Consider the following 25,528-nt stretch of genomic DNA (forward strand, 5'->3'; position numbering starts at 1 on the left):
AGACTGCTTATAACCAAATTATTTATATGCAGCAGGACAATCAAGTGACTTTCACTGAGCCTCCTGTACATACAGTTTGTGTTTTACTAGTCATGTCAACTTCATTTATATAGCACACTACATATATAATAAAATGCAACACAATGTGCTTTACATAAAAAATATAATACAATAATAAAATATCATACTACGTCACCTTCTGCAACACTAAACACACCATTGTTTTAAGCAGACACCACCATCTCCTCTTTCACTTCCTAATAGAGGTTTCTTACGACCATAAATATTATTTGAAGTAACATTTAATGCATTTAAAGCACAAATATTTCATTTACTATCAGCCTTTTCAAACAGAATACTGTCAAGCTCAATAAAAGCCCGTAAACAGTTTATAGATGCCAATTTTATTTTAATTGGTGTGAATATGTTATACTAAAAATGTACTATATATTCTAAACCTTCGTGGATTAAAAGACCCCACTAAAAACCTAATATATGTTCAATATAATTAGTTTTAATAGTACATTAGAATATAAAAGTAAAACAAATATCTGTTTATTAAAGCTGCAATGTTAAGTTGATTAATCAGTTAGTCTAATGATAGAAAATAAATCAGCAACTATTTTGATTATTGATTGTTTGTCATGTTTTTAAGCAAACATTTTCGGTTTCCAGCTTTTCTCCGTTTCATATTATTGTAAATTGATCATCTTTGGGTTTATACTGTTTGTCGGACAAAAGAAAACATCTGAAGAGGTTATCTAGGAATAAGATTTCATAGGAAATGCAAATAATAGTTTGTATTTTGCATTGTTTTATTATATTCATACTAGCTGTTTTATATCAGAGGTATTAAAAAAAAGAAGAAAAAAAAAGAAAAGAGTAAATGCTGACTGAAGATCTGCTGTGCCCGACAGATTTCTGCCCTCTTTTATAATTGACAACTGACAACTGAGCTGCCACATCCCAGGACTCTTTAGGTGACAATATAGAGAAAAATCACTCAAGTAAAACACACAGCAGCAAGATGGAAAAAGAAAAAAAAAGGTCTTTAGTGAGCTACACGTCAGAGCTGGAACACTGAAGCCCCGTCATGGAAATAAATGTGTTCAACATCCGGCCCTCTTAGATTATAGAAGACAGAGTGAAGCCGTCATATTAAACTTTGGGAAAAGAACACACTCTGTGGGTCTCCTTATGTATAAATATTGGAGGGTAACACTTAGATCTTTATAATAAAAAAAAGCAGAAGAAAGTCAACAGACGTGAGGGAAATTAAATGTTTAATGTTAAAATGTTTAAAAAAAGCATTTTGTCTAAATCAACACTCGTAAATGGATACGAGACAAGTTTATAAAAATATGTGGGTGGTCCTGCCTCCCCTATCTGAACTAATTTTTATCTTTTATCTTCTTATCTTGTATACGTTCAAAACCTCTAATGCTACTAGACTCCATGTACGGATAAGAATGATAAATGTGTCATCTGTCTCGGGCTAAAAAGGTGTAACAAAGCTGACAACAGAGTTAGGTAGAGGTCAATCAAGCCCAGTCAGTACTTGCCCACAAAGTCCTAAGAGGAGGTCTAAAAGCAGTTTTTGGACATTTTGACATGTCACAGCAGGAAAACCACCAGAGTAAATACTAATGATGAATTCCATTTAGCTGCTTCAGTTTCAGGGTCCTGGTATGGTGCATGCTGGCTAACTGTCAGCACAATATAATAGAATGGAGACATTGTGCTCAGACTGCCTCTAATCAGGTTCTTTTTCTACCTTGTAGGTCAGTAGCATTAAGCTACTTTAACCTGGCATGCAGTTAATCTTTGAGTCCAATTAACCATGTGTCATTACTCTTCAACTATTCCAGGAAGCAGTGAAAGCCCTCGTTAACAAAAATGGCATCAGTATTAGTCTGCTTTAACTAAAAGTCCATCCATTTGTTTTTGTTTCATGTTCTACAGATTTAAATCCACACTTCTAACTAGTGAAATGATCTTCATTGTTGGTTACCAGACCGTAAACGGTGCACGTCATTAAAATTAACAGCTTTTTAATGTGAATCAATGCTGCCAGATCTTTTCTGTGCAAGGCTAGTGATTTTTAAACATTACAGTAATGCACCCTTTACAATTACAGTTACAATAATAATGATGGTCTTTCTGTGCCATAAGATTACATAAACAGACCAGGCAGGTTTTCAAACAGGGCACTGGTGTGATGCTGAAAGCAGACTGCCAGCTCTGTGTACACCGGGTGAGCAGAGAAGGAAGAGAGACGGAGACAGAGGGGAGAGAAGACGGATAGACGCTGGGTAGGAGTTAATGAAACAGAGCAAAGCCTTGTCGTTTTGCCCTGCTACAGTGATCTGTTTGTAATCCTGCTTCAGATGTTTGCTTGGCGCCAAGAAGGAGCTACCCACAGTCTCCATTTTTGGGAAGTTGGGTAGTAGGATGACGGCATGGAGAAGAAAGGGCAAAAGACCAGAGTTTCTACATCTCTCTGATGGAGAGTTGCAGCTGCTCTTTTGAAGACAAGGAGCACGGAGAGGTTTGGGACTCTTTGACAGCAGCTGGTTACAGCTTCTTCAGCAGGTGGCTTGGCCTAATTATCAGGATAGAGATGCCAACAGCCCGTTTCCCCCCTTTCTCCAGGAACATGAGAGAAGCAGGCGCACAATATAAGGACAATTGTACAACATCATGTCTACCACCAATTATAAATGGGACTAATTGTGCTGCATCCTGAGGAAGAGAATTGATGGGGAAGGACACGTGGGAGGTGTTTTGAGGAATAAAAACGTTGACAGAGCCAAAGGCCTGGAAAATATGGTTGAAAACGGAGCCATTGAAACCGAGCATTCATATCATACCTCATGAAAATCAGCCAAATTAAGCAAAACATGGTTGGATCAGAGTGAAGCCAATTCTGTTTACACAGATTAAATAAAAGTTGAGTGAATCAAACGGTTACTATAATTACTGCCCACCTATTGATCAGAGTCCATTTAATTAGGCACTGTTATCCCTCACTCCCCACCATCAGTGATATGGAGATTAAGTGCTGAACATGCTTCCGAGTAATCCTAGGAGCCCTGAGAGCAACCACTTACACACCACTCAATCAATGAGGCTTGGGATTTGTGGCAAAGCCACAAGCACAGCGTGAATCTATATTTCCTAAAGCACAGTCCTTGTTCAAGGTCAGGTCTTGCAGTACACTTAAACTGCTCATTTTTCAGAGCAGTTACGTGTCAGCAAGTCCATGATGGGAGCTGATCAGCAGCCATGCATGTGATTTTTTAAACTCTGTGTGGTTTAAAAATCAGGCAGAGGAGAGTGACAGCTGCATCCTCCACAGCAGGACTCAGCATCTCAATCCAATAGTAAAAAAAAACAGCCTAACAACCAGTCGTTTCTGTGGCAACGGCTTGCTGATGCTGCTGTGTTTATGATCTGTCTCCACCCACCTCTTATCCTCACGCTCCTCCCCCAATGGATGACCAAAAATCCCCTTTTTAATCAGCAGATACAGAGTCTGACCCAGATTGCCTCGAGATGGCTGCATGGTGGCATAGTGAGGTTTACTGAGGCCACAGGGATTCATGATGGAGGGGAAAAGGAAGCACAAGCCCGGTTAGGCCGAGATACTAGCCACAATGCAGCAGGATTCCACATTGGGCACCTTTCAGGCTGCTGAGCCTTGGGTCCACTGCTGCAAATGGCGATCTAGTAGAAATGGCAATAGCGAGAAGCTTCAACATACAGCTCTGCAGGCTCTGGTGAGATGGCCTGAGGGTTTCATATCTGTTATCCAACACTGATCCATTTCCTGCAGAGGTCTGACCTATTTACTTGCTTTTAAACTGACACTTTCTCAGTACCCTCACGGTCCAGCTAAAGGATGAAAGGTTCATCAGGCCTGAAAAGTTGGCCCATCATCAATGGAGCTTTAAAAATTATCTTTGAAGGGTCTCCAGATGTGCCATGCTAAGGCCAATCCACAAATATATTTTAGACTGGTCTGTTAGTGTTAGACCAGTCCAGATTTCTGCTCTTATATTAGTGTAACGCAAGTTAGACAGTTTCACAAAAATAAAGACTTATTTTAAGTCTAAATAACCCTACCACACTCTACCCTAACTCGTTTTAGTTCTACTAGTTAGTATCTACTGTATCTTTATTTAATAGAACAGTTACAATGGAAATTGGTTAACATATGTTCAGCTGCTTCCCTCTATTTTGTGTGTAATGTTTTGAAAACGAAACAAAATTTCGTGAAACCTTTAGTTGTTTATCTGATCTGATCTGACCAGCCAGACGTCCAACAGACAGGACTGTACAGACTCTAGCAAAACATACACTGGCATAATTACTGTGTCACTGCAATACTATCCCACAAAAACAGCAGATTGACTGGGGGAGGTAATTTACTTTCACAAGCAGCCAGATGACGAGTCCTTATGAGGCTACCACATGGCCTGACGCACAGCAAAAATGTGCAAATGTAATAATCAACAGAGTCCACACCCTTCTGAGGTTCATTTAACACTACCAGATAGCTTTGCACACCGCCCCACCCGATTCATATCAGAACCACGTTCAATCAGCTCAGTATCTGCAGAGGCTGATGAAAAAATTTAAAATTATTAACAGCGGAGAAATCTGCTCTTTATATTTTGCCACATCACCAGGCAGGAATGAAAGACAGTAAGACAGACAGGAATGAAATTAGATTCAAGGAATGACAGCAGATTCAAATCAAATAACTCTCTTCTCAGATTTAAACAAAACTTTAACTTGGGGCAGCCACTACTAATCACAATGACCTTCCATTTACCAAAATGCAAGCAAGTGTTGCAGTCTCCCTGTGCTTAGCTTTATGTCAGCTCTGTTCCTTTCGGACTCCTTTACATGATACTCAGAGTATTTGAGGATAATTACTGATTAGCTTTGAGACAGCAGCAGCATGTTGTTGACTAGTTGGATACAAGATAATCTCATGTTCAGCGCCCTCTCTACACTCTAAGACTAACCAGAGGTAACCGAGCAGGGGCCGCCACTGTGTCCGGGCCTGCAGCAGAACTTATAGTAAACGTCTCTGGGTCATTCAGCTTGAAGCACAGCAGACTGAGCGTCTGGTTACACATGGCAGAAAGACAAACCCACACAGTTCATAACAGTAATGCAGAAGAGCAGCGGCTGACTGATGAACTTTTACTGCAATGCCGTTTATCATTTTGAGATAAAACAAACTGGTGGTGTTAGGCAAACTCAGCATGCAGCTTATGGCATGGACGGAAAACCCCATTTAGAATCTAATCCTTCAAGATGACATTAACATGCGCTGAGTTTAAGTAGCTTATATAAACGCCCTACTGCAGCAACTGTTTGGAGTCAGAGCATTTTAGCAGGAATGTTGACAAGTCTCTCGAGGATCCCTCTGAGACCTTTTTCACTGCGACGACTGCAATCGGTTTCCCTAACAAACCTGAAGCTAAATGTATCCCTGCAGAGCTCAAGTGAACACAAAATGATGAAATATACCATTTGAAAATTGCTGGAATATGTTAAAAAAAAAAAAAAAATACAGTAGCTGTGGTGAAAGACAGAGCTAAGACCTGAAAATAAAATACAAACCAGTGGTTGGCAGCAAAAATACAGAGATATGATTTAATGCTTTCACTTTCCAGGTAGAGGCAGCTATCTTGTCTTAGGCCACAACTGGGAAAAAGACCTTTGTGTTTCCCCCCAGCTGGACTGTCATTCCTAGTTTGGTAGTTTGGCTCTGTGTGTGTGTGTGTGTGTGTTGGCCTATCATCAGTGGAGCTTTAAATATGATCTTTGAAGGGTCTCCAGATGTGCCATGCTGAGGCCAAGTCCACAAAGATATTTAGACTGGTCTGTTAGTGTTAGACCAGTCCACATTTCTGCTCTTAGATTAGTCTAATGCAAGTTAGACAGTTTCATAAAAATAAAGACTTATTTTAAGTCTAAAAAGTTATTCACCCTATCCCAGTCTACCTCTTGCATTAGGCCTTCAAAGTTGGCCCATCATCAGTGGAGCTTTAAAAATTATCTTTAAAATTGTCCTTGAATCCGCTTATCTATGCTGTATCTTCTATTTGATACTGGGGGGCTGAAATGTCCACATTTTTTATTGGTACTATTTAGCAACACAATTGAGAACTATAATGTTCTGTTTTTCTTCTGGAGATGCTCCGTCTTGGATGAACAGAGTCAGGTTCCTTTAAGGTATCATTGAATTTGTACCTGTATTCAGTCAAGCTGAAGTACTTAAAAACACATACTGCACATCCTATAATTTTTAATATGGTTAATGTATGGTATGAGGTAAAAGAATATATAAACATATTGGACTCCGTCACAATTCAGCCCAGTGGGGCAATGTTTCATTTAAACCAGGCAAGCTGAATGCAGGATTCCAGATATGGGCAAAAAAAGGAGTAAGTACTTGACCTCTTTAAAGAAGGGATTCTAATGACCTTTAGAGAAATATCTCTAACGTATGACATTCCAAGGAAACATTTTTAAAATATCTCCAAGTGAGGAACTATTAGCCCTGTTGATTTTATTAGTTGGGATGTAGTAGCGGCTAAACGCACACAAACAGTTTATTCTAATACTAGTAGAGGTGGCTGTTTCTTGACTTAATCCAAGAAGCTAGGTGGTGTACAGTAGATATGCAGGAAATTTGTTTTACATAGAAAGATAGAGAAGTTGACGTTGTCCTGCCATGCTTTTGTGTGTAACTTACAGTACTGATGCCAGGTTTACATAGTAACTTTAGCTAATAGCATTAGCTTACCTCCGCTCTGTCTGCAGCTCTCCACTTTTGGAACAGCATTTTTCTTTAGGAAAATGTGCTTTGCTATAAGATTTCTTCTCCTCTTTGGCTGTCAGTAGTCATCCCTGTTCAAAATGGTCACTGCAGACCCCATGATCTGTAAGGTGCAGTGTATTGCCAGAGTGTAGGATCTATTTGTAGCTGTAGCACAACTAGCCTCAACTTCAGTGTGTCCATATCCAAAGGTAACGTCTATGAAAGACACACGAAGTGTTGGCACAATCTCGAAATGCGCAATTAAAAATCTTTTAGATAACACACGCTTTCTGTACTCCCTGTAAACTCCCCGAAACTCCTCTCTCCCCACTCGTGTTCCACACTACATCAATAGTTCTACAGTACTGTCTTCTGACAACAAGTCACCTCGCAAGATTTCAAAACGAGACTTCACCCTCTTCCTATAATGTATTCAGACACTTATAATAACAGTCTGAGCCCGTCAGTGGCAAAAAATGTACATTGACGGTGCACATTTGCTCTATATGGTTTGCGGCCTGGTTCATGGCTGCCGGTTACAGCACTCTCGAAAAATACTGGACCAATTTCAAAGACTTTTGTTCACATTAGTCACTAAGACACAAATACATGGGGAAAATAGTCTCCAGGTTGAAAAATACAGAAATTACCATTTAAATTACTTTTTAATTTAATTAGCATTCATCTTAAAAACACCACAGTGCCTACGGACAGTCATCCAGAGCCACTAGCATGGCTGTAATGAGCACAGCACAAGTAACTTACATAGCATATACAGTATGAATGCTTTAGCAGAAAAAAAAACGTGTACAGAAAAAACGTGTAATTTAGACTTTAAACCTTGGCAGAAGCTACATTATAAAATTGCACTTTAAGCCTCTTCTCCATCAGCACTTTTGAATCTAATCATACATTTCTTATATTGTGCTACAAGCAACGTCCACATTTCTAAATCTGTAGGCATCTGTATGACATCGATGAATAAATTAATGTAATCCTTTCCCTCCCTACTGCACATTAGTTTCATAAAGAAATCGCAGGCTGGCTAAAGGCTTCTGAAACCTGGAGAGGCAGCGTGGTGGAGTCTGTGCTGTACGATAAACGACGCCAGCTCTAAACCCTTCTCTGTGTGTCCTGTACAGTATATTTATGTAGTCAGGGGTCCTGTGGGAAGAGCCAGAATTAGCTGTGGATAGTGAAAGGTCATAGAGCAGTGGGAATGAAGAGCCTGTTGACGCAATCTGTCCAATCATATTTATTTCCTTTGGCCAGAGACGAGTGCCTACGTCTAGACTTGGGAAACAAACCAAAACAGCACAATGCCATAAAATACATGTTTGACTCGGTTTGGTGATGGCATTCAAATTTGTTTCTTAAGAACACTGAAGTACTTCCTTTTAAGAAGAACAAGTACCACATAGCAGAACAAGTTCCTAAAAATTCTTAACAATGACAGTGAACATATCTTAACCAGATAGACAAGCATAAACAGCAGTAAGCCGTGTCTGCTGCAGTATACACAGTAAAGCAGGCACTTGGAGCCTCTGGAGGAGTTGTTTTTCACAGGCCTGTGTGGTATGCATGTGCGTCCCGGCCTCTCAGACCCACCTCATGGCTGGCTGGTTGGCATTCCTGTCTCACTCTGTAATTATGGCTCTTCTCCAGGCCTCTCGGCTTTGCTCTCCCTGCACCGCCATACTCTTAAAGGGTGGGTCTTTCCACCTGGCCATTTGGCTCAGGCTCTAATTTTAACAATAACACATCACCAGGCGAAAATGTGCACTGACAACAGCAGCAGGATACAGTTGCTGTGGGAAAAATTTGCAGTTTTAATTACACTAGGTGTAATGTATCATAAATCAGGGTTTATGATGTTCTTCACCTTGCACTGAAGTTAAATTATGTGATATCAGATAATTAAACAATGAAAGTGAAGTAAATACTTTGATTTTAACCCGGTCTCCCGTTAAATGTGTGAAAAAGTTTCAACACTTAAAGCTGTGAAAGAGTCTATATGCTAAACAGTATGTACAGTAGATACACACAGTAGAGGAAGGGTTACTTGATTCGTTTATACACCACATCTGTCTGCAGCTGTTATGAGACGCATGTCAAGTTTCTGGTTGCAGATTCAAAAGGTGTTTGTCGCTAATGGCTTCTTCAAACCACTCCCAGAATTCCCCCTAAAACCTTATCATATCTTAAATTTAATCTTGTGATGTTGTGGGACTTATTCCCAAGTGTCTTTATAGTGAATTTAAAATAAAATATAAGACCGAAGCCAAAGCCTACAGAACGTATGCAAAACCTACAAGAAATAAGCAAATATTTGGCCATGACAATGATTCGAAACAAAACGTTCTATCGCTGCTGTAACAATGTGAACTTGTTGACGTAAACTGATGAATAACCCAAATACATTATCAGTATGTGAAAGAAAATCTCACAGAATTTTAGACAATCTACTCCATTCATGCAGCTGGGGGCACATGACATGCCTGCAGCAGAAGGATTAGGACAATCAGCTGAGCGCGACTCAATACCACATTGTTCCTCGCTGCTCACCAATTGTTTTTCCTCCAACTCTCCTTGCAGCTTATCAGAGGAGGACAGAACCAAATCTTGCCTCCCTTACACCTGCCAATCTTCAATCACTCGCAGTCCACTTCCCACTGTAAACTGCTAACATGCCACTACGGCGGTGCCAAGATGTCAAAGCCTTTTGTGGCATTTTTTCAGGCCCTTTATTGTTTCAAACAAAGCTTAATGTGCTTTTTGTAAAAACAGCTCATGTTGGGGACAAATAAACACAATGAACGGAAATTAAGAAATCAGCTTTGGGCTTGAGATTACAGTACAGAGCACACTGCTGCCTTTGTTCGCAGGTCAGCATGCTGCTGTATCAGAAAAAGGGGCGAGTGCCAGGCTGAACTCATCCTCTATTCAGGCTCTTATTGTCTCTGCTCCACGCTGATAACAAACAGCACACACTATGCTGACACATCTTATCTACTCCATCAAAAAAGGCACCAGGGTGGGAAATTAGCACTAGAGGTCGACCGATTAATTGCCCGGACAATTAATCGGCCGATTTTTTGCATTTTTTAACATAATCGGCATCGGCCAATATCCCAGTATATCAAGCCGATTAATAGGCAGGCGCATCTGCGGGCAGCCTAGTGTTAAAAATATGAATAGGCGACATTTTTTACAGTGCACCCAGACCAGCTGCCTCCCCTCGTGAAGTCTTGCCGTGTGTCTCGCGCAGTCACTTCAGGCTCAGACGCTACCGTTAGCAGTAGCATGTTGCTGGTGTTCTTGCCTTGGGATTAACTGTACTGATAAAACCGTACAAAACACCGCGGCCACACCGCTGTGGAAGCTCCCCGAATGTCATTCATCAGAGTCTGGTTGTTAACCCTGTCCGTGGCAGTCTCATCCACTCCTATAACGGAGCTAACTGCTAACAGAGCTAATCGTTGCTAACAGAGCCTTCAGTTCTCCGTGCCTGTATCCATTAACTGCATCTATGGACTCGAGCACGAATAAAACCCTTCATTTTATTAAATTGGCTGGACGAGTTTTAAATTACAACTAAGAGTTGTTTGAATGACAGAAATCTTCTCAGATAAGACCCTAATGAGTGCTACAGGACATGTAACAAATGTCCCCAAAACACAGATACAACACTTCAACAAATGAACAATGATCTAACAAACAAGGTGAACAAAAACTGACTTTAGAGAGCCCTAGTCTGATGTGATTCAACAGGAGTTAGGAGGAAATAGTGTTGAGATTAATAACATGTCATTTTCTGTGAAGCTTGCAGATTTGTATTCTCAGAAGTTTAATAAATGCTGCTAAGTGCACTAAACTTTATTTTTTCATTGAAAAGTTTATTTGACAAAGTTTATTTTCTTCTTACCGGTTTCGTTTATTTAATATATTTTTCATACATTATTTATACAATATACAGTATGTTTTTACATTATACATTTTTAATTGAAGTATACAAGTGTAGATTGGTGAAGTGTTCGATAAATGTGTTTGTTGAGAAATTCTGTGTATATTAGTGTTCTATTTTATCTTTCAAATAGAGGTTTAAAAACAAGCACATATCGGCCAAAATAAATCAGCAGCATTTATCGGCTGTCCCTGATTTATAAAGATTGGCATCGGTCGACCTCTAATTAGCACCCGCCACCAGCCAATGGCGGGTACTTTTTCAAAGTGGCGGGTGACTTTGCCTTGTATACCAGCTACAGTGGCGGGGGGGATTGTATAACATTCCTTGTAATGGATTGGACAGCTTTTGTCAAAGAATGCTGTTGCTAAGAAACAATGCACAATGCTTATAGGAGTTGCGTTACGTTCCTGCTAATGAATGCCCAACATTTCCGGATTTTGCTGCTTCATAATAAAAACATTCAAATACCAAAATAACCGGAGGACTTTTATTTGAAGAAGTCATAGGAAATGAAATCGTTCACAGCCAGGGCTTTGACCACGCATATGTCCGTCAACTCCGTGACACCATGTAGCTGAGCGGAGGTACAGATGAAACGAAAATTATCGGTTAAAAACATTTGGAGACATATCCCCGGTGTTAAGAGGCCAGCCGCGGAGACAGCATTAGCTATGAATGTACAAACTGTTGAGGGCGAAGTAAAGAAAAAGAGAAGGTAGCCTACTTTTCGAAACAATCCTGCCGGCTCTCTGCTGCTCAGTTCCACCCACACCCACACCCAACCACCCGCCCACACCCATCCACACACACGGTGGATGCAGGAAAAAAACGGAGAGGAGTACACGATGACCTAAATTGAGGGCAGCTACGGTCATTATTGTAAGTGCAATGACTACTTTATCAAACCGTATGAATGTGTGTCCCAGGCCAGGTTAGGAAATTAACTAACAATGTAAAGATCTACAAGCCACTGACAGAAATGTTCAAATTTGATTCATTCAATAAATTATTTTTTGTCTTAAATCTACCAGCCATTTTCATATTCTACCAACATTTGCAGCATCCTGAGCCTTTTTGGTAAGGTTTCTAGGAAAACTCAGCCCAGAGTAATTTTATTCTCCCCAAAATAAGTTTCCTTTTATTTTTAAAGAACTATACAAAAAAGCAACTTTCACTGTCTCTCGCAACTTCATTGCAACAGACATACAAAAGACATCGCAACTTTTATCGCAATTTTTTAGAAAAGCTCCTGCAAAATCAGGCATTTTGGGCCGCAACTATCTCAAAGAAAGGCTGCGAAATCCTGGAGGGACTGTTTAATGCTATGTTACTGAGAGATGAGTCAATATTTGTTTTGTTCATTAAACATGTAGGCCTACTATTACTGTAGAATATGACCAAACACAATTTTACCATGGTCTCGCAGGCTTTTTATATATCACTTTTTATTTGCCTATATTAATAAAATATGTATTAATAATAAAACATAATGTATTGAAGCAATTCAAAGTATGCTAGTGGACTTTTTATAAATTTGAATTCTGGAAAAAGTGGCTGGTAAAATTGAGCATCCACCAGCCACAGTAGCTGGTGGATGCTCTGATACCCTGAAAGGCACCTTTCCACCTGGTATTAAAATCAGATCTGAGTGATCCGATCACAAGTGGACAGCTCTAAGTATGTGTGTTCCCACCAGGCAGCAGAATGCGTCTCCAAATGCGTCTTGAGTGACCACTTGTGATCGGATCTCACTTCCCTGCTCTATATGCAAACGGGTACATAATTCCTGTTCCTGCACATAGCGGTAGGCTGGTTGTGTGTGTGTGTGTGTGTGTGTATACATTTTAATTGTTTCTCTCACATAAATCAAACATTAGAATCGTGTTATGCCTAGTGAAAAGGCGCTGCCCACATCTGTGTGCCGACATTAGGATGTCCACTGATGGGTGCCAGGACCGGTTTAGGAGAGAAAGATGTTTTTTAAAGTCTCAGCGTGTTTAGCTCTCAGTAAGTTTGTAGCTTCTAACTGAATCTCTGGTTTGAAGTTTAGTTTCTATATTATATCGGTTTTATTTTTTACGTTTAATTTTGGCTTATAGGAGTTGTGTTGAGTTACTGCTGATGAAGATCAAACATTTCCTGATGTCGCAGCTTTATAATAAACATTTTTAAATAGCAAAATAACGGAGGACTTTTATTTGTGAAGAATTGATAGGAAATGAAACCGTTTCATCCACCACAGTGGAGAAAGGTCTGGCAATGCAAGACTACTAAATAGCAAAAGGAGAAGTTGTGACATAAGAGCAGAAATGTCTGTAGCAATATCCTACATATTGAGTGAAGTTTTATAAAATTAAATATAGGGATATTGTCTACCGGCAGCTGCCTTTTCCATGCAACTGCAGGGCACAGAGCTCCCTTGAGCGGTCCTTAATGTGGCCCAGTACACATTAAAATCTTTGGCAAAATCTAGATGAGAAGACTAATACCCTCTGATGTCTGGAGAGTGATATCCTCATCCAGCTCTTGGCAAGAAAGTGTATTTCCCAAAATGTTAAACTCCCTTCAACATATGTTGCTCTTCTATATGCCGAATATATATTTATTAGCACGGTAGCATATTTCACTGGCTGGTTGTTCCTGTAAAATTTCTGACATGGATTCGCAGAAAAAGTGAAAATCATCCATGGCTTAATGAGCCAAGCATTAAAGCTTCCTTCTACATTCTGAAATGGCTAAATGTACATATCACAGCAAATACATATCCCTAAACAGCCATTGTGTATTCAGAACTTTGCACAGAAAGCACTTTGAATGCACCTTTAAACCTCAAAGAAGCCACATCAGCAGCATCTTGCCTTTGAGAGAGGATTGCGCAAAGCAGATACATTTAACCTGCATCTGGCCTCTTCGCCACTGAAACGGCTGTAATGGAGATTAAAAAGCTCCAAGATCTGCTCACCTGGCACTCACATGAACAGGCCTGTGCTTGGAACAAAGGGATATGGTGTGCAGCAGAAGAGCACGCATATATACTGTGTTGACTTAAAGTGTGCAAACATCGCACCTGATGAACAAACACGTTCATGGCCATCTTTCCACTGTACCAGTTTTAGTTGCCTTGGGAAATTAGTGTGGTGCAGCAAATATTTTGTTAATTTCCAGTGTGATAATTATCCGTTTCTTTAGACACTGCTTATTTCGAACAGCAATTTAATTCAGCCAAAGATTCTCTAACCTTCCTTCAGCAGTGACCTTTGGCAAACAGACTTTGATTTTGACCCTTTTTTCCCAACGGATTAGGTACAATCTGGATTTTTAACATTTTTAATCGAGATTAATCGATTAGTTGTCAACTATTAAATTAATCGGCAACTAGGTGAATATTTTATAGTTTTCTTCACTAGTTTCTCTCACTATGACAGTAAACTAAAAATCTTTGAGTTGTGGACAAAACAAGACATTTGAGGACGTCATCTTGGACTTTGGAAAACTTTGACAGTGACATTTTTCACCATTTTCTGACTTTTTATAGACCAAACAACTAATTGATTAATCGAGAAAATAATCGACAATGAAAACAATCGTTAGTTGCAGCCCTAATTTTGTTCACAGTTTTATGAATGTGGCTCACCTATATAGAGTGATGAGTCTTTCTTCTTCACGTGATCATCGATGTAGGACACCCCCAGGGGCTGCACTGGTGTGGCTCCGATCCCCAGCAGGACCTGAGCTCCAATCAGCAGCAGGTACATCATATTGGTGTTGGCCCTTTTTCCGCATACCACGTCCTCAGCCAACTGAACGTCCGTGCTGCTGGAGTTGGAACAAACATCCCGACCCTTGTCAGTCCTCCACATTTCCTCTATCTGATACTGCTTAGTTAGAAACTCAGGCAGAGCTGAGAGAAGGGCGCCGAGCGCCATGACGATGCCCCCGCAGCCGATCAGACGGGGCCGATGTGCTTTGGCCCCAAAGTAGCTGACAAACAGAATCAGAGCCAAGTTGCCTATCTCAAAGCTGCTGGCTATCACTCCTACGTCAGCACTTTGCAGGTTGAACCGCCGCTCCAGGGTGGTCAGCACACTCACCTAAAAAACACAAGACACAAAATCAAACCAGGCTCATGGGAATGATAATGAATGCAGCCAAAACGTAGCACAAATACAAAGCCAAGGATGTGGGAATCTAATGTGACCAACTGAAAGAGACAATTCATTGTATGATTTATCAATGTAAAGCGTGGTCGCATTGCGATCAGTGCATTTTCATCATCAGTTTTAAACTATGCCTTTCCATTGGAATATATGAATAACAAGCTGTTCAGATGTTTCACACTGTGGTTCCTCCCTGGAAACAGGCCTCTGTTTCTGATTAGCTGGGCACAGCAACATGTAGCTTCAGTGGGAACAGCTCATCACAAGCTTCTCTCTCTTTCCCAAGCTGTCATCCACAAGAGTTAGAGCCTCCCAGCAACTTCCAACTGAAGCAAATGCAGCAAGTGGTTGGTTAGCCCAGTTGTTAACTGTAGTTGTCACAGTTTAAATAAATATTTATTTTCAGTTTATGAGAGACTGCATGAAGGGTGTTAAACACTAAGTTCATCATGATATTTCAAAGTCAAAGACTTTATAATGAATCCGTTTTAAAGCAGAGCAGGAATGTGTTTGCTTGTGATATGTGGGAACAGTCTCTCTGTGCCATGTGAACCACAGCATTACATTTGACATTAAACATTAAACAGTTGTAAAGCTATTTTCAGATCTGTCCCAAACTGTCCTTGAAAGGGCATCACAATTTTCCATTACCCCAAAGTGTGATGGGATCCTGCCAACACAAACATCCCTTTTCTGAGGAAAGTGACACTTGACACTGGCACTGCATGATGAATTAACTTGTGTTTTTTCAGTGGAAAAATGTGTCCATGCTTGATTATGCTCCATGAGGCCAAATGTAGTGGTGACTTATCAAAAGTATTATTATTAGTAACAGAGTTTTCTCTGTTGGAAAAATCTAGATTAAAAATAAAAATAAAACATTTGGTGTGTTTCCCCCCAATTTTCTGTTGCATTCAGCATGTATCAGACACATTTTAAATACTGTCTTTGTTTCCAATGTCTCTTAAAGAACAAGATTGCAATCTACACACCAAAACTGGTGATGAACAGGAAAGTGATGTTCTAAAAGTTTTGTTTGTACTAATTGACCAATACTACAATCTGTCCTGAAGCAGAGAGGACCCTTCAGTCCCTACTAATAACATATTATCTGTTTCTATAAATTCTATCCAAACACTTTGCGTTATCACCATTCTCTACACACTGTCCCCTTTGAGACAATATTGAATGCACAACAGGCGAGTAAATGAGATGCCATTGTCAAATACAACAAACACTGACTGGAGAGCCTTTTTGCTTTGTCATTGGAGTAAAAAAAAAAAAAAAATTAAAAAATATTGTCCTTTGTGACTTTTATGAAGCAGAAGTGACAGCAAGTCATTCTTGCAGCTGCTCTGAACACAGCTGCAGTGACATATTCACTACACATCAAAGCACTGGGGGGGTTCGTTGTTTGGAGCGGTTTGAGCAAGAGTCCTTTTGGTGGCGTTGAGTAGATAGAAAACTTCAGAATGAGTCATGATGTCTCTGCCCCTCTGGTGGCTCTGTCTCACAAAATGCAAACACACTAGATGTGCTGCATTTACACATGGCTGGCTCTGCCCAGCTGGCATGTGTTTGCAATGTTGTCTCATCCAGTTGTTAAAAACGATGCCAGGCCCCAATAACCTGTTGACACTAGCTTCAGCGCTGCATAGACTGTGACACTGCAACAAAGTATAGCAGAGGGAGTAAAGCCATCATCCAATCCGATCACATCCCATCTCGTTACGGGAGGTCTGATTGAACGCTTCTGCTCTCAGCTCAGCAGTGGAAACACTGAGTAAAGCCCTCGTCTCCAGGTTCAACATGTTTATGCACTTCCACTCTGACTTAAACAGGCAGCCTTCCAGGAGGATTACACCCAGAATAAATTATACAGGAAAAATCGAGTGGATTACATACTGGTCAGTGTGGTCACAGCCACATTATCTCCAGAGAACTCAAACTGTGGAAATGTTTAATCAGTTGCATGGCAACAAAACAAACCTCGTCATGCTGTGTGACATCCCATCACTTAACAGAAGAACGAGTCATGTCTGAGCACGAGGAATCTTCCAGACATTTTTTTTCCTTCAGGATGTACCGACAGGGTCTGTATTTTCAGCAAGCAGCAAAAAAGCAACTAAATGCTGACATTTACTTCAGCACATTAAGGTTTAGCACTGATGTAGAAGTGCTGAAATTGTGCTATTTGTAAAGGCACAACTGACGTTTTTAACTGAAGCCTTGGCTCCTTAGAATAATTTCCATTCTGTTTTATGAGGTGTAACCTACTACAGGTTGACTGAAGGTTAGCTAAAAGGTACTTTAATTGCTCGGAATTAGCTATTTTAAAGCTTCTTTTATTTTGTGTCTAAAATAAGCTACATCTGTAGTGTTAGCCATGTGCATGCAGTTTATTTTTTTTAAGTTTCTTTATCTATATGAATAAACTGTCTATCCTTAACACTAAAAATGTTTGAATTTAAAAAACACTCGTCACATTGGACTTTTAAACTTTTACCACTTTCTTAAGGGCACCTGACGTCAGGTATTCTGTTAATGGCTACACCTGTGTTCTAGGTAATAAAAAGGCTGACAGCAATAATAAATTACCTGGGTGTTGTATGTTTTGATTTATGTCTGTATATTAACCTGAATTATTTGATATCTCAGCATAAATTTAATTAATGAAAAATAAAATGACTAAATAAGTAGAGATGCACCGATTGACCGGCAGGTGACCGGAATTGGCCGATTTTAATGTGACTGGCCATGACCGGCTACCGGCAGGTCAGTCTGACACATGCCGATTTTATGCCGGTCAAATGCACTCGGGCACAGCATGATTAACATCACGCAACATCAGCATCACACGTGCACACGCACCGCCACTACATCAGCTGTTTATGAAATGTCATAAAGTCATAATTATACACGGCTCTGCACAGCCCTCTGCTCTACTGATCTCAGGCGAACGGTCAGCCGCTCTCTCTCCCCTCTGAGGCTGAACGACTGGAACATGAAAACCGCATTCACAGCTACAGTCTATCGGAAAATAGCGTTGGGCACAATGACAATTAATTTACTGTTTTATCAGACCCCAGATGAGACAAGAAGCTAACGTTAGCGAACGCTGCGGTGACGGTCCCTCTGCCTCGGACTCCCTGCTGCAGGAGACTGTGTGTGTATTCCTCCGACACGCCGTACTAACGTTACTGTTTAAACCGCTTTCCAGGTTAGTGGGGATGCATACCGCTCAAAACCAACATTAAAAACGTAGTAATCTTCCCTCAGCATTTAGTTTTGTTGCTAAACTGTGTGTAAAATGAGTGGTGACGTTAAATCATCCGTTTCAGTAACAGCACCATCTGGATTGTTCCGAGGTAAGCGCTGGTAGCTAACGTTAGCAGATAAGCCTGTTGACAGCAACGGCAGTGTTCATATTTATGCACAATGACAAATAAAGCAAACTTGCAAAAAAAGGAACTACACGCTGTTTTCAGGTAACGTTACTGTTGACGTTGAAACAGGCCTGTGTGTGTGTGTTTTGAGAAATATCTTTATACTGCAAGGCTATATTTATTTTATTTTTATTTGTTATTTATATATTATTTTCTTGCCATTACCTGTTTTCATACATACAGATGCTTAGTTTGCTAAATAAATCACATTTTTTAGTTGGATATTGGATGTGAAAAGAAGGAAATGGTTCTTCCATAACATCGCACTTTAGATGTGTGTGAATTTCCCCCACCAGGAGTAATTTATATAGTTCTATTTTATAGCGATCGATTATCTGCTCAAAAAATGTTCTATGCAAAATGTAAAAAGTTCTATTAAAGAAAAGATAGAAAATAAATTTGTGTGAGCTGTAAAGTGGTTAGAAAAAATGAAATCGGAATCGGCTGGCCTAACTCAATGAAAAATCCGAATCGGCCTAGAAAGTTGTAATCGGTGCATCTCTATAAATAAGTGATATCTGTGCAAATGAATGTTCTTTATTGAAATACAGCCATTAATAATGATATGTAATATGGTTTAAAAATGTCAAATGTTCAGAGGCGGAGTGGCCTGTCCGGCCGCGCTGCCTGCTGGTCAAACTGTGCAGCCTCTGCTCAACCCTTACGGCGAGCCGCAACAGCCTCTTATTTCAATACAAAAACTGGCTAATCAGAAAAAAGGATTGTGTTGCTGTGCGTTGTTCATTCATGTTGTTCATTCATTCACCATCCGAACATTCATCACAACCCCCCACCCCCGGTGGTTTACTAAATTTTCCGGTAGATTTTTGGGTCCCACTCCTCCCCTGCCAATGTTGTTTTTAAACTATTTGGGCTTCTCCCTCCTTCCAAAGCTCAGCTGATTCAGTGTGACTGCAGTTTGACAGGTTTGCTTTAGCTAAGACGAACACAGTTCAGGTGTTAGTTGCACTTCGCAGCTCAGAAGAATACGTTCTTATCAGGTGTTACTATAACCAAGCTTAGAGCCTCAGGTGCTGCATATACAGACATCACAAATAGAGCTCCACAGGGCTAAGGCTACATCTACGTTTTCATTTTTAAGTGCCGTTTTTAAACAAAAACGATCTCCGTCCACACAAGAGTATTAGCTCCAGTAGCAGAACTAATCTCCGTCCATATTTACACGTCTGACAACGCATATCCCATGACCATTAGTGCACACTGCGCATGCACACACTGGGCGTTTAGCAGATTGTCGCATGTTACTCTGCGGTTGAAAATCATGGATGTATAAATTGAAAATATAGAAAATATTTTAGAGAAAGAACAACAATGGCGAAAAGTAAGACCCGGGATTTATTTGCTTGGACCGATGATGAGGTTACTAAAAAGGTATGTAAGCCTACCTAACTGATAAGACTGACTGACGTGCATTCCTGACTGCATAGCAACCCTGGAGTTTTCAAACCAAAATGGGGGCAGCAGTGTTTCCAAATGTCTCAGTTTTAAAGGGCTTGGAAAAGCTGCAGTATTGTGAATGAGAGGCGTAAATGTAGATGTATAATGTAAAAGATATTTGTTTTTTAACCAAGACGTAGTAGTGTAGATGTTGCATTATCAACTACTCCTGCAATTACAATCTGATGGAGTTATTCCAGGAAAGGTGGGAACAATACACGTGTCCCTGTAGCTTAATTATTGGGTAAAATGAGACAGCTTGTAAATTGTGTAGAACCAACAATTTCTTAAGATTTGCTGCTTCTCTTTGTCATACATCATAAACTAAATAACTTTGTAAGTAGACTTCTAGTCAGACAAAAAAAGACATCTGAATATGTCAGCTTGGGCTAGGGGAAGTAGTGATTGCCATTTTCCCCCTACCTTTTAGACATGTATACACAAAATGATTTATTTGATTACTCAAAATATTCTGCAGATGAATCAATAAGGACAATAACCGTTAAGTCCATGAGACCAAGTCACCAACTGCTGAAAATAATCTGTCCATTAATTCACCATCACTTACACAAAAACTGTAAAAATAGCAAAGTGAATTTCTGAGAACTGAGAAAAACCAAAATGAATCAGGAAACAATGACAATCAAGTCTGTACTTCTGTGGTATTTGCCTGTGCAGGTCGACTGTGTGTTTACTTGCAGTCAGGCTGCTAAATGCCTTGTGCAGAAAGCAGCTCACAGAAAGCAAAGGGGGCCATGATAGTTGAGTTTTGTACCCTTACTGCCAGCAAGCGCTCTTTAGTCCCATCATTCAATCACCAGATTGTCTCAAACTGTTACCTAATGTCGTGCCCACAGTATGTAAATAAAGCTCTGTGTTAATTAGCTCTGTTGTGTTGACGAACAAAGTAGGCCAGAAAAGCACCATGTGTTTTTGTGAGTAAATAATTCCCAACCTCACCTGGTTTATTGTTCAAACTGTTGAACTTGTAATGCCGGTTTTATTAGAAATAAACGATAGAGGATGTCCGCTTTAGGAAATCATCCTAACTGACTCTAAGTTGCACAGACGTGCTGTCGCTGCTCTGAGCTGCGGGATGTTTGATGCTCAGCAGGTCCACTAACAGAGAAGATAAGATGTTCCACTCCAAATATGGCCAAGGCATTCAGGATTTAGACTATTAATTGTGAGCAGCCCGAGGAAACATGTGATTCTTGGATAATAAACATAGCTTATGTCGAAACTAAATGTTCGCAGTGGCTGCCTGAAGCTGTTAAGCTCCTCTGGGATGCTTTCAGGAATATTTTGGAGCACTTTGGGGAGCTTTGTCCCAAAAAATCTATATTAAAGTCTGTGCATGAGTTCAGATCTTTCTGTGTTTAGATGTTTTCATTGCTATTGCATCATGAAAATACACATTTTGAGGTTTTATGAGAAGAGAGGACATATTAACACCTTATTTATCAGTGTGATTAATAGTGAAAGTGAAAGAGTGAGTAAAAGTCAGGAAATAACAGGGAGGTGGGGGTCCTTGACCTTGAATGACATTTTGGGAAAAATGACTGCCTTCCTAAACATGATAAGTCATTATCAATGCTAGGCAGAGCTTTAAAGTCAAGCTTTAGTTTACTGCTGCGTGGTTGATTCAAAAAGGGCCCAGTTTGAATTGTGATACATTAAAGATAAATTAGACATCATGGCACAAGCAGCATTTAAATTTTCTCACAGCTATAACAAACAAGGTACCGTTGAACAGCATGAAATCTGTTCTGCAGGCTGTACCTTACTGTGCAGCAGAGAGGTTTATGTCCTGTCATTGCTCTGCTACGTGTCATTTAGTCCACTGATTCCCAACCAAGAGTATGTGTACCCAAGGGGGTACTTCTGAAGTTGCCAGCGGGTACGTGGAAAGATTGTTGAGTAAAGTTAGCTCAACTAATTTGAAGAAATTTAAGTTATGATTTGATTGTAAGAATATATCCACATATTAACATGAAACCAACTGTCACACACCTGAACACTAGCTAGCTACATGTTGCAGTTATGTAGCTAAGAGTGTCTGAAAAGGAGTTTGCAAGCGAGCACAGACGTTTAGCTAAAAGTAATTAATAAATGGTCGAAATAACTAGCTAGCTAGTTAAAAGTAGCTGAAGTTAAACAGTTCGAATGATTAGCTAGTTAGCTAGTTAAAGTAAAGGAGAAACTGTTAAAATAGCTAAAAGTTGAAATAGTTAGCTAGCTAGTGGTTGAAATAGTTAGCTAAAAGTAAATAATATGAATTAACTAGTTAAAAGTAATTACCAACGTTAACCAATTCGAATGATTGGCTAAAGTAATGGAGAATCTGTTAAAATAGCTAGCTAAAAGTTAGAAATAGTTAACGTTAGCTAACGGTTGAAATAGTTAGCTAGCTAACCAACGGCTGAAATAGTTAACGTTAGCTAAAACATTCAGCTTCACTCCAAGTTAGTAACGTTAGTAGCACGACTGCTGACCAAACTAACCTTAATATTGACAGTTCAGTTAATAATATCCACTTTATATAATGAATAGTGGTAGCTAGCAATACATTTGGAACATACGTAGCTAGCTACATTGGGAATTGATGAAGGGGTATGTGAGTTCATCTGACAGGGCTGTGGGGAATCTCAGACCAAAAAGGTTGGGAATCACAGATTTAACGTTAGTCCAAAGTGGAACAGGCAGCCGAAAAAAATAAATAAATATATATATATATATATATATATATATATATATATATATATATATATATATATATATATATATATATATAATAAAGTCCAGACTTGGATAACGCAAGTCTTAATATGTCCTACAGTAGCAGGGACTCTAACAGTGTGAATCCCGCATGAGCTCGGCTTGTGTTGCACTCACCAGGTATGCTCCAACGGTGCCCTGAGCCAACATGAGGGCGCATTCCGATATCAAGAATATCTTGATATTTGAGAAGCATGAGGAGTTTTTGCGGAGGCCGTCTCCTTCCAGCATGTCCCCGCCGCTCCGGTCCGAGTCCCGGTGCTTCTTCACCTGCATCTTCCCTTTACTTTATCCACACAGTACTGCGAGAAACCGAAACACGCAGGAGGATGACCGCGGAAGACACTGGCAGGTACAGTGTTTCGCTTTCCCCCCTGAAGACTACATTCGCGGTGCTCCTTGTTGCTGTTTCTCCTGATTTAGTAAATAGTCTTCATACATGTGTCAAGCTACGAAACACACGTACAAACTCCGCGGAGCTCTGCCGGTAGTCTGCGCCTAAACATTGCCTCTTCGTCGACGTACAGAAACATGTGAACTCCCTCCTGAAGGTGTTTGCAGAGGCACAAGTAACGTTAAACCACGCGCGAATTTCTGTCCAATTGCATGTTTTCGCCACGGGGTTTTGTGGGTTTCAGCTGCAGGTGAAGGTACTGTTTACAGGCGTCTTCTTCCTCTCTTCCAACTCCTGCCGCTCCGGGCTGTCAGGGTCCTTCACGCACAATGACTGCTCTGCTCTCTGTCTCTGCGCTCCCACCTCTCTTTACTACTCTCCTCCTCTGTCAGCACATGCACGCACGGCCCTAGAGGCGCTGTGTAGCAGGCAGCATCACAAGTCTGCTCAACTTGCCTCTGACTTGAAAAATCACTGCAGTAGTCCTGTGGGACCCCGTGTGTGTGTGGTGTTTAAAGTGACTCACTGCCATTTTGTGATATATAATTTCCCCACAATAAATCTACAGGGATTATATCTGTGGTGCTGATTGGGATAATTGTTGAGTCTCAGGGCTGCAACTAAGGATTATTTTAGAGATGAAACTAGCTGAGAATAGACGCTAAATCGATAAGTAAATAACACAAAATGTTTTAACAATCGATTAATTTATCACAATAAATATGGTAAACATTCTCTTGTTCAGTCTTCTCTAATGTAGCTACGAATGTGCAGCTTTTCTGTGTTTTTATATCACTGTAAACTGAATATTTTTGGATTATCTATTAGATGTATCCTCCAGCCATAAAGTCTTTCTAACTATTATAACTAAAATAATAAAGTAATACATTTTTTAATAATAATAATAAAAATACAATATTATTGTATTTTTAAAGAACCTCGAATTACCCCTGAGTATTTCCAACAAGTCAAACATAACATGACAATAGAAAAAAAACAATAAATAGTTTGTGTTCAGCCAGTAAAAGCAATTAGGGCTGCAACTATAGATTATTTTTATTATCGATTCATCTTATTTTCTTGATTAATCATTTGGTCTATAAAATGTCAGCAAATAGTTAAATGTATCAACCGTCCAAAACCCAAAGATGTTTAATTTACTATAATGTTATCATCATCACATAGCCTTCACCATACCTAGAGATTGGCATGGGGTACTTTCCATAAGATCATCTCTCAATGCAAATCAAATCAGCTATTAGGCTAACTGAAATAAAACCACGCCAATCTCTAGGTATGGTGAAGGGTATGTGATGATGTGGGGCTATTTTAATTCCAAAGGCCAAGGGAACTTTATCAGGATGCATAGTATCCTGGATCCATGAAATAACTGGCCTTTAAAAATAATAATCTGCCTGCCTCTATAGGAATTTATCATAGGGGTGTCTATACTTATGCCCCCTGTATTTTAAGGAAGAACATTTATTTATTTACGATACATTATTCATTCACAAAGAAAATTGGTGTTCTCAAAGGTTGGATTTTTCCTATTTTTTTCAATTAAGGCATTAAAATCAATTTCCAAAAGATGATTTTTTTATTCCTCTTTTTAGTCATCTGTGGCAGGGGTTCCAATACTCATGAGCAGCACTGTAGGATCAAATTAAGCCATATTATTTACTTAAAATATAAAATGGAAATTTTCCCATTCTTGAACTTATTACTGAAGAATTCATAAAGTGCATGACATTGTGTCTGTGGCCAAAATGAAAATGATTGAAGCCTGATGTATACCAGGTGACCAATCTCAATGCCTGTTCTATGGATTTTGAATTAAACTAATACCTGTTTTCTGAACAAGCACGCTTCATCTATGGTTTTGTTTTGAAGGAGGAAGTTACTTTAGAATGAGACCAACTAGAATATTTGGCGAGTCCAAAGGCCAAGTCCGAGACAAGTCCAAGTCCAAATACCAACGAGTCCAAGACGAGTTCGAGACAACAGAAAAGCGGCCTACAGCCCTGCAAGCAGCCCTAAATACTAGTATAGCCTGCATATGAACTATTGTTTATTTATTTTATTTCAGGTTTATTTAACAGGGACAATTCACACTAATAATACATATACAAATGTAAAATGTGCCAGAATTAGCCAAAAGGCTATTTTACATCTGCTGTCCCTGGACAGATCGTACAATGTTACACCTAAAAAGATAAAAGGATTATAATAGTACATACAGGTTTAGCCCAATACAAGTAAAATTGACTATAAATGTAAAAAATTAAAAAAAATGACAAGATCAACATATAAACAAGAACAGATGGTCATTCTCAACATCAATACCAACACACACATACACACACAAGCCAAACGTTCAGTCCATGTAACAGACAACCTCATAGGCATAGCACAAGTGCCACAAACAGGCAAGACAGGAAAGACAAGATAGCAGTAAGATTTAGTGTCTACATGTAATGTCGACAGTCC

At 39.7% G+C, this 25,528-nt stretch overlaps 1 protein-coding gene across 1 annotated transcript in view; it reads right to left on the bottom strand.

Annotated features, from left to right (window-relative positions):
* slco3a1a (solute carrier organic anion transporter family member 3A1a) overlaps positions 1-23,426 on the bottom strand; it is a 41,973-nt gene extending 18,547 nt beyond the window's left edge. Inside the window, exons 1-2 of the mRNA XM_078256931.1 lie at positions 22,765-23,426; positions 14,443-14,899 (exon numbers count right to left, since the gene is read on the bottom strand). Of these exons, the coding sequence (XP_078113057.1) occupies positions 14,443-14,899; positions 22,765-22,923 (616 nt within the window). The 5' untranslated portion in view covers positions 22,924-23,426. The remainder of the gene's footprint in view (positions 1-14,442; positions 14,900-22,764) is intronic.
* Positions 23,427-25,528: the final 2,102 nt, after the last annotated feature.

Source organism: Sander vitreus, chromosome 8, assembly GCF_031162955.1.
Source record: "Sander vitreus isolate 19-12246 chromosome 8, sanVit1, whole genome shotgun sequence".
Taxonomy (NCBI): domain Eukaryota; kingdom Metazoa; phylum Chordata; class Actinopteri; order Perciformes; family Percidae; genus Sander; species Sander vitreus.